General features: G+C 39.4%; 2 protein-coding genes across 4 annotated transcripts in view; both read right to left on the bottom strand.

Annotated features, from left to right (window-relative positions):
* Window positions 1–18168, bottom strand: part of LOC127955937 (zinc finger protein 271-like) — a 191598-nt gene that overhangs the window by 154308 nt on the left and 19122 nt on the right. The window lies entirely within an intron of this gene.
* The window catches only part of LOC127955956 (zinc finger protein 501), a 315828-nt gene continuing 308951 nt past the window's right edge, over window positions 11292–18168 (bottom strand). For all 3 annotated transcript variants that reach the window (XM_052553657.1, XM_052553658.1, XM_052553656.1), the window contains one exon: window positions 11292–14587. In XM_052553657.1, the coding sequence (XP_052409617.1) occupies window positions 13395–14587 (1193 nt within the window). In that variant the 3' untranslated portion in view covers window positions 11292–13394. The remainder of the gene's footprint in view (window positions 14588–18168) is intronic.

Below are 18168 nucleotides of genomic sequence, written 5' to 3'. Positions count from 1 at the left end.
AGTCTCAACATCTAACTACTGGGGTGCCTCAGGGCTCAGTTCTTGGACCACATGGCTTGTCATACCACTGCTATGCTGATGACATTCAACTATACCTCTCATTCCATCCTGATGATCCGACGGTAGCTATTCGCATCTCAGCTTGTCTAACAGACATTTCTTCCTGGATGATGGACCATCACCTTCAACTCAACCTTGCAAGACAGAACTGCTTGTGATTCCAGCAAATCCATCATTCCATCACAATTTCACCATCAAGTTAGGCACTTCAATCATAACTCCTTCAAAAACAGCTAGAAGCCTTGGAGTTATGATTGATGATCAGCTGACTTTCTCAGACCACATTGCTAAAACTGTCTGATCCTGCAGATTTGCTTTATTCAACATAGAAGATCAAGCCCTTTCTTTCAGAACAGGCTGCACAACTCCTTGTTCAAGCTCTTGTTCCGTCACACCTCTGTTTATCAATTTGCACTGGCTTCCAATAGCTGCTCGCATAAAATTCAAGGCATTGATGTTTTCCTACAAAACTACCACTGGCTCTGCACCCATTTACCTAAATTTGTTACTTCAGACTTATGTGCCCTCTAGAAGCTTGCGTTCTGCAAGTGAACGTCGCTTGATTGTGCCATCCCAAAGAAGCACAAAGTCACTTTTATGGACTTTTAAATTAAATGTTCCCTTCTGGTGGAATGAACTCCCCAACTCAATCCGAGCAGCTGAGTCCTTAGCCATCTTCAAGAATCGGCTTAAAAACCCATCTTTTCCATCTTTATTTGACCCTCTAACTTTAACACTCATTATTCTAATTCTATTCTTTAAAAATCTGACTACCTTTCTAATCTTTTTGTATTCTATTTTCTTTTCATTTATTATGCAATTGTATATGTATGTGTGTGTATGTGTAAAGACCTCTAACTAGCTTGCTCTATTCTTTTATTTTTTATTCTATCTGTTTTCTTTTTATTTATTATATTATTTAAAATCCCATGCTACGTGTACTGTGTTAACCTAACTGAGACTTGTTATAGCACTTATATATCATTGCTCTTTTTGTTGTTTTTGATTGCTTCCACTGTCTTCATCTGTAAGTCGCTTTGGATAAAAGCGTCTGCTAAATGAATAAATGTAATGTAAATGTAAATATATTATAATTATGCTCACAAGCCCTAGGTGCAGCTCGGTTAGATATAAATCATATTTGTGGAAACATTGGCATGGGTGCCTGTTAAGACTCTCATGAATCAAAGTATGTTTTTTATGTGTTTATGTATCTATTCCTTCTGTTATGTTGTTTGTCTTGTTGTTGGATCTAGAGCCTGTAATAAAGTTTATATATATATATAAGTCGCAGGACCAGCCAAACTATGAAAAAAAGTGTGACTTATAGTCAGGGCCTTGACCCTTACACAGAGATTGTTCCAGATTCTCTGAATCTTTGGATGATATTATGCACTGTAGATGATTATAACTTTAAACTATTTGCAATTTTTTTTTTGAGAAACTCTTTTCTGATATTGGTCCACTATTTTTCACCACAGCATTGGGGGAATTGGTGATCTTCTGCCCATCTTGACTTATGGGAGACACTGCCACTCTGAGAGGTTCTTTTTATACCCAATCATGTTGCCAATTGACCTAATAAGTTGCAAATTGGTCCTCCAGCTGTTCCTTACATGTACATTTAACTTTTCCGGCCTCTTATTGCTACCTGTCCCAACTTTTTTGGAATGTGTTGCTCTCATAAAATCCAAAATGAGCCAATATTTGGCATGACATTTCAAAATGTCTCACTTTCAACATTTGATATATTATCTATATTCTTTTGTGTTTAAAATATAAGTTTATGAGAATTGTCAATTATTTCATTCCTTTTTTACTCACAATTTGTACAGTGTCCCAACTTTTTTGGAATTGGGTGTTACGGTGTCTGGTCTGTGTTTCCCTGGGTGTCCATTATTGGTCTTACTTCCCCATAGGCACCTCACCGCAGGCACTACATTTCCCACAAAGCCTTGTCCCTTCATTACGGTAATTGCACACTTGTAAATTGCACTCAGGTGTCTTCACTTTCATAGTCATTATCCTGCCTATTTATACTGGTCTGTTTCTGTTTGTGTTATGGAGTCCTTACTTTCCGTCTCCTGGTTTCCTCGCGTTCCTAGTATTTCGAAGTTCCTGTTTGTTTGTTTGTTTGTTTTTTGGACTGATTTTGGTTATAACCCCCTGCTTGTTTGATTCTGATTTTGGATTACCCAATAACTCACACTGCTCTTGGATCTCTCGTCTCCCGTTTCACAGTCGTTACAGAAGGACTCAATCATGTCTAGATCCAGCGGTGTGGGACTTCATATCTGTTCCCCAGCCAGTATGGAGAAGTGGAGGGCAAGATTCATCAAATGAACCACCCTCCGTCAAAGGGGGAATGAGGTGGGTGGTCTGGCAAAAGAGTTCTGGACCTTGGAGGTGGGGTTGGGATACGGCCATCAAAGACTTTTTTAACATCTGTTTAGACAACCCCGTGACACATAGGGAAATGGATGAGCTGGAGGCCTTTGATTTTTGGGGGTGCATTCTGTACATACAACATCAGTCTCAGTGGGACACCCCAGTCACACCTGTCTCTCCCGGTGGGATGGCCGACTCTAGACCGGGGTCTACAGACAGGAAGACCACCAGCCCAGCACCACTGCACAATTTGGCCGCCACCCCAGTGCCACAGCACAAGGTGGTCGCCAGCCCAGCGCCACGGCGCAAGAGCCGAGTCAGGTTCCCGTTGACCCTCCAGAGCCGAGTCATGTTCCCGTTGACCCTCCAGAGCCGAGTCATGTTCCCGTTGACCCTCCAGAGTCGAGTCAGGTTCTTGTTAACACTCCAGAGTCAGGTCGAGTCACCATTAACACTCATGAGCTAAGCATTACCACAGTTAGACCTCGGGAGTCAAGTCAAGTCATTGTTGATCTTCATGGGCAAAGTCAAGTCACCAGTGTTCTTCATGAGCAAGGGCAAGTCACCATTGATCTTCATGAGCAAAGTCAAGTCACCATTGATATTAATGAGCAAAGTCAAGTCACCATTGATCATCATGAGCAAAGTCAACTCACCAATGATCTTCATGAGCAAAGTCAAGTCACCGTTGATCTTCATTAGCAGAGTCAAGTCACCGTTGATCTTCCTGAATCCAGTCAAAACCCCACGGATCTACCAGAGTCTCTGCACGTCTCTGCTGAGCTACCAGAGCTCATCCATGTCCATGTCCATGGCAACACGTTTAGTTGTGAATTTCCAAGCCGCTCATGCCGGAGCCTAAACCAGATCTTGTTGCCCATCTACTAAATGCCTTTTTCAAGGCACTCTTTAGCAAGACACGCTCAAACAATCACTAAAGGAGCAAAAGAAGATCTTGGACAAGATTAGCGACCTGGAATCAAGGGGGAGAAGGAATAATCTGAAAATTTACGGGGTCCGTGAAGGAGAAGAGGGCAACTCCACAACGACCCTCGTTGAAAACCTACTCCGAAGTGAAAAGTAAATGAGAAATCAGGAAATCGAGGTGGAAGAAACCCAGGATCGCGGAGGTCTCGACACAACTGTCCTGCTGGATCAGCTGGAGAATGCATCACCATGGCAACCTGCCCCTCGCCACAGAGACAAGGGAACTATCAAATGCGTACGCGATCGACTACAGGAGTTTCAACGTTCCCCGCCCTAACAAAATTTTGGCATGTCCTACAGGTGCTTTTCATTTGTGTATTTTGGGACCATTAACCCACATATAAACGTGCTGATTAGATCTACGGTTGTACTTTAAAAAGTTGATGATATTCTAGGCGTTAGGAATATATTTACCCTACTTTGAGGATGACAAGTTTGAGCTGGAATGAGTGAAACATTTTTTTGTGTTATAACTAGTTCTGGGAGGGGGCCCTCGCTTCGTGCGAGGCTTTTCCCCTTCACTTAATGTTGGGATTACAACCCAGAGTGTACTTCTAGTACCTCATTTTGGAAGTCATTGTGTTCATTTTAAGTATACTTCCGTGTGTTCTTTAGTTCTTTTTTTGTTGCTTTTCGTTTTGGAGGCTTTGGGAGGAGGAAGAGATACATTTTATTTTATTATTATCTGATGATACAAAAACTTGAAATAATGTCACTGAATGTAAACGGTCTTGGGAATGCAATCAAAAGAGCAAGGGTAATGACAAAAAAAAGAAAGAAAATAAGCACGTTATCTTTCTACAGGAAACCCATTTGTCACCACAATAGCACGAGAAATGTAACAAATTTGGATATGAGAAAATATGCCACAGTTCTTATAGTCACAAAAGAGCTGTAGTCATCTTCATCTCGAAGTCGTTGAAATTTGACATATAAAAAAGAAAGGCGTTATGTTATAGTGAAGGGCAAAGCTGAAAACAGCAAATTGATTTTAGTTTATATATATATGCACCTCCAAATAACGACAGACACTTTTTTTTAAAAGACTTATTCGATGTTATCTCTCTAGAATCTGAGGGAATTTGTATTTGTGGTGGGGATCTTAAATGTAATACTGAATTATAATCTGGACACAACTAGTCAAATCAGAAATAAAAAAGCAATTGGAGAATTTGTAAACACTACACTTAAAGAAATTGGACTTGTAGATGTATGGAGGCTATTACAACCCATACAAAGAGACTATACCCATTACTCTAATGCAAAAGGAAACATGTTACAAAGTATTGGATTTAAGATTGTCCTCTTAGAGGAGGAATGGTACCAAACATGCTGTCTACTCCAGACCTCCACCAACTCCAAACAGTGGAGAGGATTCAATTGGATGTGTTTTATAAGGCTTTTCATCACTCCTTTTTGAAGAGTAAACAACTTAGGATACTGCGACTCAACTTTGGCTTCCTCTACATTTGGTTCTCCTTCTCTCACGGTGTGCGTTGACTGCGCTTTCCGACCAAGGATGATCGTTTCTTCCTCTGTCATCTTCTTGGGCTCTTCAATATTCATGTCGTAGTCGTAGTGTCATAGTCACGGGTCCAGGAATATTATCTAGCGCATAAACTGCTGGCTTGCTTCTGGCAGAGCTTCATATTTCTCATCTAAAATAGATATGATTCAGGCTTTCAGGTTGGCTGTCAGTTGATCATCCTCATCCAATGGGGCAAATGTGTTGTCTTTAATGACATGAAGCACAGGGAGAACAGATGACGCAGTTATGCTGATCTGTGATGTGGCTGTCTCTTGGCACGTAGCATTGTGGCTGCATTCAGTTTTTAATTATAGTATATGCTCTCTTTAAAATTAAATTATTTATAACTATTATTTTTAATTAATTCAAATAAATATTTAAGACCAGAAAATCATGTAACCAGTGTTGCGGCTTAAAACCGGTAACACCGTCAACACCATCTATCGCAGCAAGCCTACTGCTGACCAGCTTTTAGAAGATGCAGATTTAATTTTCCAGCAGGATTTGGCACCTGCCCAAACTGCCAAAAGCACCAAAAGTTGGTTAAATGACCATGGTGTTGGTGTGCTTGACTGGCCAGCAAACTGACCTGAACCCCATAGAGAATGTTTTTTATTGGTCTTATGAAGTATTCTAATTTGTGGAGTTTGGTGGGTTTTCATTAAATGTGAGCCAAAATCATCACAATTAAAAGAACCAAAGATTTAAACTTCAGTCTGTGTGCCCTGAATTTATTTAATATACAAGTTTCGCAATTTGAGTTGAATTACTGAAATAGATGACCTTTTCCACCTCATTCTAATTTACTTAGATGCAGCTGTATATGGACCAAAGTGCTTCAGGGCAGCGGCTATAGCTAGGGCCAATAATACGCACCAATAAAGGACTATAGGCCAATAACAGTCGCAGAAGGGGGGGCACGATGCCAATGTTGAAATGCACAAATAGAACCCTGATTCCTGACCCACCCCAAAATATTGGTCTGGACTGGGGCAACGATCATCTTACTGGGAGATAAGCACAGACTGGATGGCAGGAGGGCCACTAAGACCTTTTTCCACACCGAAAGAAGATTCTCAGGGGTATTGGCACCACAGTACAGGTCATCAGCGACCTTGGCCATCTTTCCCTGCTAAAGGAGGTTGCCGAGCACGCAACAGGTTAACTGTAATCTGGTTTCCAAGTCATGCATGTCCATGGCACATACATAGACTCCTTTAAATGACGTGGCTACTCCGCAGTACTTCATAGAATATTTGGAAAGTGGAATATGGCAGAATGCCTAGGTGATGTCTGTCGCAACGATATATCGTCTCTGAGCTATCAGATGCAGTGTGGCATCTACATTCAGCATCAGTGATGGTTGGGGTTTGCTATAACAGCTCACATCGGCAAATGCTGAAACAAGACGAAACCCCCCGTTAGCCTATTTGACAAGAAACGATGGGTTGACATATTCCACATTGACATCAATGTCCTCAAGCTTATGAAAAACACCAAGTGACTCTAGTGCATCAAACTGAGCCTGCAGTTCCTGCAGCTGGTCTCTGGAGTACTGCAGGACCCTTCCCTTCCGCTGAGGCATTTGGACAGGCCCCATGTTTACACCTTGCTTGGAAGGGGCCAGGAGTGCCATTAAAGCCCCTAAACTGTGGATGGAAGACCTCATTCCCCATGGAAATTAATCTCCAATATCCACCATCATAATGCCATTGGGATCTAGTGAGATAAGGTCAGAGAATAGTGTTATATTGTGCATACTGGGCTCGCGAGTGACAGCTTTGGGAACTTCCACCTGGGCTTGTTCAGTTTGGGGCTCTGGTATGTAGGTCATACGAACACGGCATACATGATCATGTTTTCTAATGCCCTGTGATGCGTCAGTCAGATTGGGAATTCAGATTTTTTCAGTTAGAGCATGCCGAATAGCATGTCTATCTCCATATGACCAATTGGTGCCACTCTTATTTGTCTGATGCCACACAGACCAGATTAGGCTTTGCCCTGGGTTATCGGAAAATTAAGAAGACGGGAACAGCCGTCCAAAGCCTCACAAGGCTGCCCGTCATGATTGAAGTAGTGGGCAAAGCGGTCAGCATTGAGACTGAGACTATAAACCGCAATATGGATAACATCATGAAGAAGCTCATGGATTTGGAAAAGAAATTGGAGAATTTGGAGACCAATGGACAATGAAAAATCATAGTGACCGTGAAAAGAAATGCGGCTACTAGACCAAACAAATGGTATCTTATCTTCTTTTGGCTTTCTTTACCAGCCTTGGCTGGATGACAAAAATCTCCCAGGCGAGCAGGGCAGCTTGACTTCTCTTGCATTCCTCCACCCTTTCCCACAGACACCTGCTGATTGTTGACTCTGTCTAGGACCTGACCAAGGACGTCTCCATAGCAACTTGCTGTGACGCTGTAAAATCTGCTGACTGAGGCATCTAGAGAGAGTCTCAACTCTCCAGGCCTACAAATACACAAACTCTTACACATATACAGATATGCATTCACCCTCCCAACCCCCATCCCCCGGCTTCGCCGCTTTGTTCCGCCAGTCTGGCAGGTGGGTCTGTGACTAGCGCTGGACCGGATGGCTGTTTGCCTGCGCTGGATTACCTTAACCACCCCAAGTTCCATACCCAGTTGCAAAGTCGTGTGTCTATGTTGTATTGATTATGTGCTTTTTTGTGCTGAGGTGTTTTTCCTGTTCTCATACTGTGCTCCCATAAGGAGCATAGTCTGGGTGTTGGGTTTTTTTCTCCTCACTTACCTAATGTTATGCTGTACTTATTTCTTCCTCAAATACCCTGTCTTCCTGTCCTGTCTACCCCACTGTCATATTGTATGTATGTATGTATGTATGTATGGACAGGTTGATGGCTAATTTCGCTGGTACTTGTGACTAGTGACAATAAAGGGCTACTACTACTACTACTACTAAAACACACAAAGTTTTACATGTATACTCAGTTGGTTATGTCTAAACTTAAAGTAATCAGTTGAGAGAAAAACAAATACGTGCCTGTATATTAGATGCGTGCAGGTCTTAAAGGGACAGTAGGCTTAATAAACATGCGACTGTCATTAAAGGGATAGATCACCCCAAAATTTAATTTGTCATTATTTACTCACTGTGACGTTGTCCCAAACCTGTATTAATTTCTTTCTTGTACTGAACACAAAATATGGTTAACCCAACAGTTGCTGGTCCACATTTAATTTGATAGTAGAAAAAAATAATATGGAAGTCACTGTGGACCAGCAACTGTTTGGTTTTCCATGTACCCCCAAATAGCATTTATGTTCAGAAGAAAGAAACTTATTCAGGTTTAAAACTACTTTTTATAGGTAAATGTTGGTATAAAAACAAAACACTGTGACAGAATTGACAGGTGACAGAATTTTTATTTTGGGGTGAACTGTTTGACATTAATAAAACAACAAAAAGAGAAAAATCATTCACTGCTCTTGACTGAATAAATTTAATACAGTTGCTTTAGGAATCAGTTTATATGGCGTTTTATTTTTATATTTGTTCATTCAATTTGATGAATGCTCCTGCTAAATACACCTACTGTACCTGAAATAAAGCACTGTTTGTTTTATTTGCATATTATGTGTAGTTGTAATGTTTATCTTTGTCATTCTTTAATCTTTGTTAAATAAATAAATGAAAACAAAGATATTTATCTTTACCCTCTGCGACTTAAATATTAGCTTTTTTTCTTTTTTTTAACCTTGAAAGACTTTGTCTTTATAATAATCGAGCATCGCGTTAGTTCAGTCAGGACACGTTAGTCATGCTTGCATCAGCTAACGTGCACAAAACCAGTCTTGACACCTATCAACTGCGGTCTATTTAAATTCCCATTCTTTAGGGTCTCTTCCATCGCATTGCTGCTTGCAATTAACTCCCTCCTTCAACCCCAACTCCACCGACTGAACCAGTAATCCGATCTAACTTTGTTTTTTCTTTACAGTCTCTTCATTGGAAGCAGTCGCTCACATTTTGTTTACAACTCACGTAATTGGAAGTGTAATTATATATATGCTTATAATGGTTCTAACAGTTTAAGATATTTTAGATTTAGTCCGAGAGCTCTCAGTCCCTCCATTGAAGCTGTGTGTACGGTATACTGTCCATGTCCAGAAAGGTAAGAAAAACATCATCAAAGTAGTCCATGTGACATCAGAGGGTCCGTTGGAATTTTTTGAAGCATCGAAAATACATTTTGGTCCAAAAATGGCAAAAACAACGACTTTATTCAGCATTGTCTTCTCTTCCGTGTCTGTTGTGAGAGATAGTTCAAATCAAAACAGTCTGGATATCCGGTTCGCGAATGAATCATTCAGTTGACCAAATCGAACTGAATCGTTTTAAATGGTTCTCATCTCTAATACGCATTAATCCACAAATTACTTGTTAACTTTTTTTTAAATGTGGCTGACACTCCTTCTGAGTTCAAACAAACCAATATCCCGGAGTAATGCATGCACTCAAACAGTACACTGACTGAACTTCTGTGAAGATGAACACTGAGCCGAGCCAGATAACGAACAATAGACTGACTCGTTCACGAGTGAAGAACCGGTTGCATCGGAGTTCGGATCACCAGTAGTTCTTTCGGACAGTTCGATTCAATAAACCGGTTGAAGAAAACGGTTCACCGGTTCTTTTGCACTCGACATAATGGCGTCATTTGCGATGATTTCCCTTGATTCAAGCCTTCGGTTTACCCGCGCTCATAAGACTAGCACAGAATCAGTTCAGTTCAGATGCTCTGTGTGTCGGTCTGCTTCACGCTGAATCACACATGCGCAGTATCATCAGCTCCTCGGTTCACGAATCGGACGCGTCTGACAGAAACGGTTCTTGACTCGTGAACGAGTCAATGTTTTGTTCGTTATCTGGCTCGGCTCGGTGTTCATCTTCAGTTCTCTCTTCGCAGCAGTTCAGTCAATGTACTGTTTGAGTGCATGTATTACTCCGGGATATTGGTTTGTTTGAACTTAGAGGGAGTGTCAGCCACATTTAAAAAAAAGTTAACAAGTAATTTGTGGATTAATGCGTATTAGAGATGAGAACCATTTAAAACGATTCAGTTTGATTTGGTCAACTGAATGATTCGTTCGCGAACCGGATATCCAGACTGTTTTGATTTGAACTATCTCTCACACAGACACGGAAGAGAAGACAATGCTGAATAAAGTCGTCGTTTTTGCTATTTTTGGACCAAAATGTATTTTCGATACTTCAAAAAATTCCAACGGACCCTCTGATGTCACATGGACTACTTTGATGATGTTTTTCTTACCTTTCTGGACATGGACAGTGTACCGTACACACAGCTTCAATGGAGGCACTGAGAGCTCTCGGACTAAATCTAAAATATCTTAAACTCTGTTCCGAAGATAAAAGGAGGTCTTACATGTTTGGAACAGCATAAGGGTGAGTTATTAATGACATAATTTTCATTTTTGGGCGAACTAACCCTTTAACTGTATGCAATTATAATTGTCATAAATATACTTGACGGAAGTGGTCCTGATTGAAGTGAAATTAATTTGGCTGTAATGTTCAGACAACTTGCAAAATAGTAAAACCAACATAACAAAGAATCGTGATAAAAATCGTGAATTGTGATATTTCTGAAAGAAACTGTGGTATGAGATTTTTCCATAACGCCCACCCCTACAGTATCTTCCTGTTCTGCGTCCGAGTCAGGATTAGGGGTCAGCGGTCTCTCTCGATGTTCCCAAACACTCAACCTCGGCGGCAACTCGTGGTAGTGGTTCCACTCAAACAGTGTAGGGAAAACACCTTTTTTTCAGACGAGCCCCTTCCATAAAGTCATCAGGTCTGAAATGAACGCTACACCCCTTTGTGTTTTTGTTGACTTGGAAGTCATCTGTCCTGATCTGAACGTGCCAGTTTTTTCTGAGATCCTCCTCCACTGGAAATGAATGGAAACTCACAGTCGAGTTGCATCTTGCCGACACAACGCAAAACGGCACACAACATTGTTCCTATCTAGGTCGCATTAGCTTTTGGCATCGGAAAACCTTTTCCCCATGTTTAAGATGCCAAAAACTATATTTACTTACAACCAGAAATGTTTGTCGCTTTTAAGTTTTGCGCCATACCCAACGATCTCGTGAGGGTTAGCGTCAGATGTAAATATGGAACCGCCTATAGCAGACCAGAGGGAATATAGATTTTTTTCCAGAAAATTTCAAGAACCTGTATCCATGTATGATTTTTTTTTATAGAAATTCAGATTCACAAACCTTCAAGGACCCGTGGGGATAGTGTGTTAATAATTAAGAACAAAGATACTGTGGTGGTAGCCAAGGACAAGCAGGACAGTTGTGGGAAAAAATTGTTGATTTATTCTTCCACCAAAACAATAACAAAAATGTTAATTAAATCCACAAAAGCAGATATATCAAAAGTCCAGTTCAACATAATTCCTGCAAACTCAACTAAAACAAAGGAAAAATAACTGAAACCAAAACAGGCCTACAAAAAGAATAAATCTGCCCTGCTAGCAGAGTAACAATACAATGTAAGAACTGAAATCAGCTCAGATGATAAACCGACTGACTGGGTAGTACCAACAACCTCTAAATATACCCATGTAGTATCTACCAAACAAAATGAAAAAGAAAACAATCAGATAACACTTTAACAGAAATCCCAAATAACAAAAAGATTCACAACAAAATGTGCATTTTAACATTTACTTAAATGTTGGTGACTCATGGAATGTGACCGTTCACTCCATGGCCAGAGACTCTAGGACTGAGATGAGGTACAAACAAAGAAACATAAGTGTGCACCCTTCTGTTCAATAAACTGTTAAATAATCTTTACTTTGTGTGTGTTTTTTAAAATCAGAAATAAGATGAACAAAGTAAATTTAAATATAGCAATACATTACAACAACGAATAAAACAAACAATGGCTTATTTTCAGGTACAAAAGGTTTACTTTGCATTTCTTGAATGTTCCTGCTATGAACAAATCTAAAAATAAAACACTATATAGACTGATTCCTAAAGCAACTGTAATATTTAAAACTGTAATTCTTTTTAAGTCAAGAATAGAGAGTGATTTTTCTCTTTGCACTTCATTTTATTACCCTTAAAAAATAGTTTTATTTCATTTTATTTTATTTCACTTTTTTCTTGTAATTTAACAAGTTTATTCTCAATATTTTGTTTCAACATTTCTCTCAAAATGTAACGACTTTAATCTCAAGAGGTTTTTTTAATTTTTTTATTGCATGGACCAAATTCTCTTCCGTGGATTGCCGTTAGCACGAGTGAAGTGGGAGCGTTCAGGCGGCAGAGTATTTCTGCAAGGTCTTAAAGCTTTTCTTGAGAGGCTACATTCACAATTCAAACAATGATTTGTGCAAAACAATGATTAATTTGTTATTTGTATGGTTAAGATGGCCATACGACGTTTACCTGCGAGTACAGGACAAACTGTGTTTTGTATAGCTTTCATACAGAACACTTCTCTGATGCCTTAAATACTTAGGATAATGTAACCATAAGATTTAAGATATATGAGTATGCTTTTAAGTTTTTCTTACCTCATGAGTTTACAATACCTTAACAAGCAAATCAATTCAACATTAATTTCACGGTGTGTCTGTGAAAAGTTGAGGTACCATCATAGAAGTTTTGTGTGCATTTGAATGTCATGGCACGTACAACACAAAGTATCTTACACGTAACAAAACGTAACATGGAAATGCACAAACTACCATACCATACCATACCATCAAGGCATAGGCCACGAATTGTTGGTGAAATAACATTAGCGAACCAGAAGGAATATGGATTTTTTTTTCCAGAAAACTTCTTGCACAAAAAAAAGTTCCATCTCCACTGCTTACTTTCATTTTATTATTAGTCTACTTGTGAACCTTCTGTGTTTTGACAGTATAAGCACAAAAGATAACTTAGTTCAGAGATCAGGCGCTGTTTGACAGGCTTTTTGGTGCGCACGCTTCCGGGTGTATGTGACGCTCAGAAAAGGCATACATCAGACCAGCGCATGAATGAAACATTTAACCAGCAAGGCTTTAAAGTACATGCAAATAATGTACTTTTGTGTCTGTGAATAAGTGCAGTGACCCGTGAGAGTAACTCTAAAGCCGATGTAACACTGATGTGAATGCATGTGATGTTGTACAGTTCAGACTGAGACTCCAGAACTGCAGCTGACAAAATGTACACTGTAGCATGTTACTACAATATTTCTTCAAAAGCAGATTGTAAACACATTGTAAACACATCAGATCGATCCACTCTGGGACCCCGGTTGTGAAAAATTTGCAGTTTCATGCTGCCAAAACACCGGATCCGTCTAGAGGACACACCAATAGGATACAAAATTTGTACATATACAGCTAAAGGCATCTTTGTTTGTACGGGGCCTTACTGTGATAGTTTTTTGTATGTATGTGTAGAGCAGATGAATGACTGAAGCGCTTCCCACATTCAGTGCAGTGATAAGGTTTCTCTCCAGTGTGGATCCTCTCATGTGTTTTCAGGTTTGACGACTGACTGAAACTATTGTCACAGTGTGAACACACATAAGGTTTTTCTCCAGTGTGGATCCTCTCATGTGTTTTCAGGTTTGACAACTGAGTGAATCTCTTGTCACAGTGTGAACACTCATAAGGTTTTTCTCCAGTGTGGATCCTCTCATGCTGTTTTAAACCACCCGCTGAAGTATAAGTGTTTTCACACTCAGAGCACTTGTGCTTTTTTACACCAGTATGTGTTTTCTGATGTATTTTCAAAACTGAAAAATTAGAAAAACTCTTTCCACCCAAACAACATGAATATGGCGTCTCCTTTGTATGAACTGTCAGGTGTTTCTTCAGGTCTGAAGCGCTCAAAAATGTTTTATTACACTGATCACATGAGCACAGTTTCTCTCCAGTGTGGATGTTCATGTGATCCTTAAGTTGTGATGAGCGTGTGAAACACTTCTCGCACTGATTACATGTGTGAGGTTTCTCTCCAGTGTGGATCCACTCGTGTCTTTTTAGATGTGTTGATTGATTAAATCTCTTGTCACAATGTGAACACTTGTAAGGTTTCTCTCCAGTATGGATCCTCTCATGTGTTTTTAGGTTTGCTGACCTACTGAATCTCTTGTCACAATGTGAACACTTAATAGGTTTCTCTCCAGTGTGGATCCTCTCATGTGTTTTTAGATGTGACGACTGTTTGAATCTCTTGTCACAATGTGAACACTTATAAGGTTTCTCTCCAGTATGGATCTTCTCATGTGTTTTCAGAAACGATGGGTGTCTGAATCTCTTGTCACAATGTGAACACTCATAAGGTTTTGGTCCAGTGTGGATCCTCTCATGTTTTTTCAGGTCTCCTGAATCACTGAATCTCTTGTCACAGTGTGAACACTTGTAAGGTTTTTCTCCAGTGTGGATCCTCATATGTGCCTTAAGGCTTCTTTTTTGTGTAAAACTGTTCCCACATTGTTTACAAGTGAACGGTTTTTCTCCAGTTTTGACATGATTTTTCTCCTCAATTTCACTCCATTTTTTGTTCTCCTCACTTTCTTCAATAAACTCTGAAATAAAAGCAAAAACAGTTCACTTGTCAGTAACTTGAAAAAAGCTGGTTCTTTCTGATACAATTATATGAACTAAACCTTCCTGCAAATATAAAAATATAAGTTTTAAAACATTACATACACAAACCCCAATGTTTCTACAAGAATAACTATTCAATATGTTTCATCAACTACAACATTATCTTACATACACTTCGTTGAAAAAAAGTTGTCCCCCATTTGCTTTTATTCTAAAGATTGTTTCTATTACAACAAACGATCTTAAATTACTTGAAACTTTATAACTGTCATTAGAATTAATCTTCTGGGGTCAGATGAGACATTAAACCAAGGTCCTGACTCTCTGTTATTTTTAAAAATCCCAAATTTCCCCATTGGCCTCTGACCATCATGGCCTCCTAATCATCCCCATACATTGATTGGCTTCACTCTTTCTCCTCTCCACCAATAAGCTAGTGTGTATTTGGGCGTTTTACCGCAATATGGCTTCTGTCGCATCATCCAGGTGGACGCTGCACACTGGTGGTGGACGAGGAGATTCCCCCTTTCATGTAAAGTGCTTTGAGTACCGAGAAAAGCACTATATGAATGTAATGGTAACACTTTCTATGAAGCCCGTATTTATAATCCAGTATAAGAGTTTCTTAAGCCAATATAATAAATGCATATAGCATTATTTAAAAAAAAACATGGAATATTCATGAGATGATACAACATATTATAATATTTACTTATTTGTGGCTATAGCTTTTGAGATTATGAAGATTTATAACACAATGAACACATTGCATCCACTTTTACAATGGATTATAAAGGTACTGGTCATAATTAGAATATCATCAAAAAGCTTATTTATTTCACTAATTCCATTCAAAAAGTGAAACTGACAACTAAGGAAAATCCTTATTTAAGTATCTCAGAAAATTTGAATATTACTCAAAACCAATACAAAAAAAGGATTTTTAGAAATCTGAAAAGTATGAAAATGAAAAGTATGAGCATGTACAGCACTCAATACTTAGTTGGGGCTCCTTTTGCCTGAATTACTGCAGCAATGCGGAGTGACATGGAGTCGATCAGTCTGTGGCACTGCTCAGGTGTTATGAGAGCCCAGGTTGCTCTGATAGTGGCCTTCAGTTCTTCTGCATTCTTGGGTCTGGTATATTGCATCTTCCTCTTCACAATATCCCATAGATTTTCTATGGGGTTAAGGTCAGGCGAGTTTGCTGGTCAATTAAACACAGGGATACCATGGTACTTAAACCAGGTACTGGTAGCTTTGGCACTGTGTGCAGGTGCCAAGTCCTGTTGGAAAATGAAATCTCCATACAGTTGGTAAGCAGAAGGAAGCATGAAGTGCTCTTAATTTTCCTGGTATATGGCTGCGTTGACCTTGGAGCTCAGAAAACACAGTGGACAAACACCAGCAGATGACATGGCACCCCAAACCATGACTGACTGTCGAAACTCTACACTGGACCTCAAGCAACATGGATTGTGTGCCTCTCCTCTCTTCCTCCAGACCCTGATTTCCAAAGGAAATGCAAAATTTACTTTCATCAGAAAAGGTGTCAATGGTCGTCTTTTGGACAACTGTCAAGTCAGCAGTCTTTCCCATGATTGTGTAGCCTAAAGAACTAGACTGAGAGACCATTTAAAAGACTTGGCACATGTTATGAGATAATTAGCTGATTAGAGTGTGGCACCATCTTCAATATTGAACCTTTTCACAATATTCAAATTTTCTGAGATACTGAATTTGGTTTCCTTTGTTGTTAGTTGTCAGTTATAATAATCAAAATTAAAAGAAATAAACATTTGAAATATATCAGTCTGTGTGTAATGAATTAATATAATATACAAGTTTCACTTTTTGAAAAGAATAATTGAAATCAACTTTCTGATGATATTCTAATTATATGACCAGCTGTATTTCCTGTATTTCTCATAGTTATAATGTACAGTATTGTTCAAAATAATAGCAGTACAATGTGACTAACCAGAATAATCAAGGTTTTTAGTATATTTTTTATTGCTACGTGGCAAACAAGTTACCAGTAGGTTCAGTAGATTCTCAGAAAACAAACAAGACCCAGCATTCATGATATGCACGCTCTTAAGGCTGTGCAATTGGGCAATTAGTTGAAAGGGGTGTGTTCAAAAAAATAGCAGTGTCTACCTTTGACTGTACAAACTCAAAACTATTTTGTACAAACATTTTTTTTTTTCTGGGATTTAGCAATCCTGTGAATCACTAAACTAATATTTAGTTGTATGACCACAGTTTTTTAAAACTGCTTGACATCTGTGTGGCATGGAGTCAACTAACTTGTGGCACCTCTCAGCTGTTATTCCACTCCATGATTCTTTAACAACATTCCACAATTGATTCACATTTCTTGGTTTTGCTTCAGAAACAGCATTTTTGATATCACCCCACAAGTTCTCAATTGGATTAAGGTCTGGAGATTGGGCTGGCCACTCCATAACATTAATTTTGTTGGTTTGGAACCAAGACTTTGCCCGTTTACTAGTGTGTTTTGGGTCATTGTCTTGTTGAAACAACCATTTCAAGGGCATGTCCTCTTCAGCATAGGGCAACATGACCTCTTCAAGTATTTTAACATATGCAAACTGATCCATGATCCCTGGAATGCGATAAATAGGCCCAACACCATAGTAGGAGAAACATGCCCATATCATGATGCTTGCACCTCCATGCTTCACTGTCTTCACTGTGTACTGTGGCTTGAATTCAGAGTTTGGGGGTCGTCTCACAAACTGCCTGTGGCCCTTGGACCCAAAAAGAACAATTTTACTCTCATCAGTCCACAAAATGTTCCTCCATTTCTCTTTAGACCAGTTGATGTGTTCTTTGGCAAATTGTAACCTCTTCTGCACATGCCTTTTTTTTAACAGAGGGACTTTGCGGGGGATTCTTGAAAATAGATTAGCTTTACACAGACGTCTTCTAACTGTCACAGTACTTACAGGTAACTCCAGACTGTCTTTGATCATCCTGGAGGTGATCATTGGCTGAGCCTTTGCCATTCTGGTTATTCTTCTATCCATTTTGATGGTTGTCTTCCGTTTTCTTCCACGTCTCTCTGGTTTTGCTCTCCATTTTAAGGCATTGGAGATCATTTTAGCTGAATAGCCTATCATTTTTTGCACCTCTTTATAGGTTTTCCCCTCTCTAATCAACTTTTTAATCAAAGTACGCTGTTCTTCTGAACAATGTCTTGAACGACCCATTTTCCTCAGCTTTCAAATGCATGTTCAACAAGTGTTGGCTTCATCCTTAAATAGGGGCCACCTGATTCACACCTGTTTCTTCACAAAATTGATGACCTCAGTGATTGAATGCCACACTGCTATTTTTTTGAACACACCCCTTTCAACTAATTCAACTAATTGCCCAATTGCACAGCCTTAAGAGCGTGCATATCATGAATGCTGGGTCTCATTTGTTTTCTGAGAATCTACTGAACCTACTGGTAACTTGTTTGCCACGTAGCAATAAAAAAATATACAAAAAAACTTGATTATTCTGGTTAGTCACATTGTACTGCTATTAT

This window comes from Carassius gibelio, chromosome B4, assembly GCF_023724105.1.
Source record: "Carassius gibelio isolate Cgi1373 ecotype wild population from Czech Republic chromosome B4, carGib1.2-hapl.c, whole genome shotgun sequence".
In the NCBI taxonomy this organism is placed as follows: Eukaryota; Metazoa; Chordata; class Actinopteri; order Cypriniformes; family Cyprinidae; genus Carassius; species Carassius gibelio.
The sequence above is the reverse complement of the archived record's forward strand: the minus strand, read 5'-3'. Positions and strand labels throughout refer to the sequence as shown.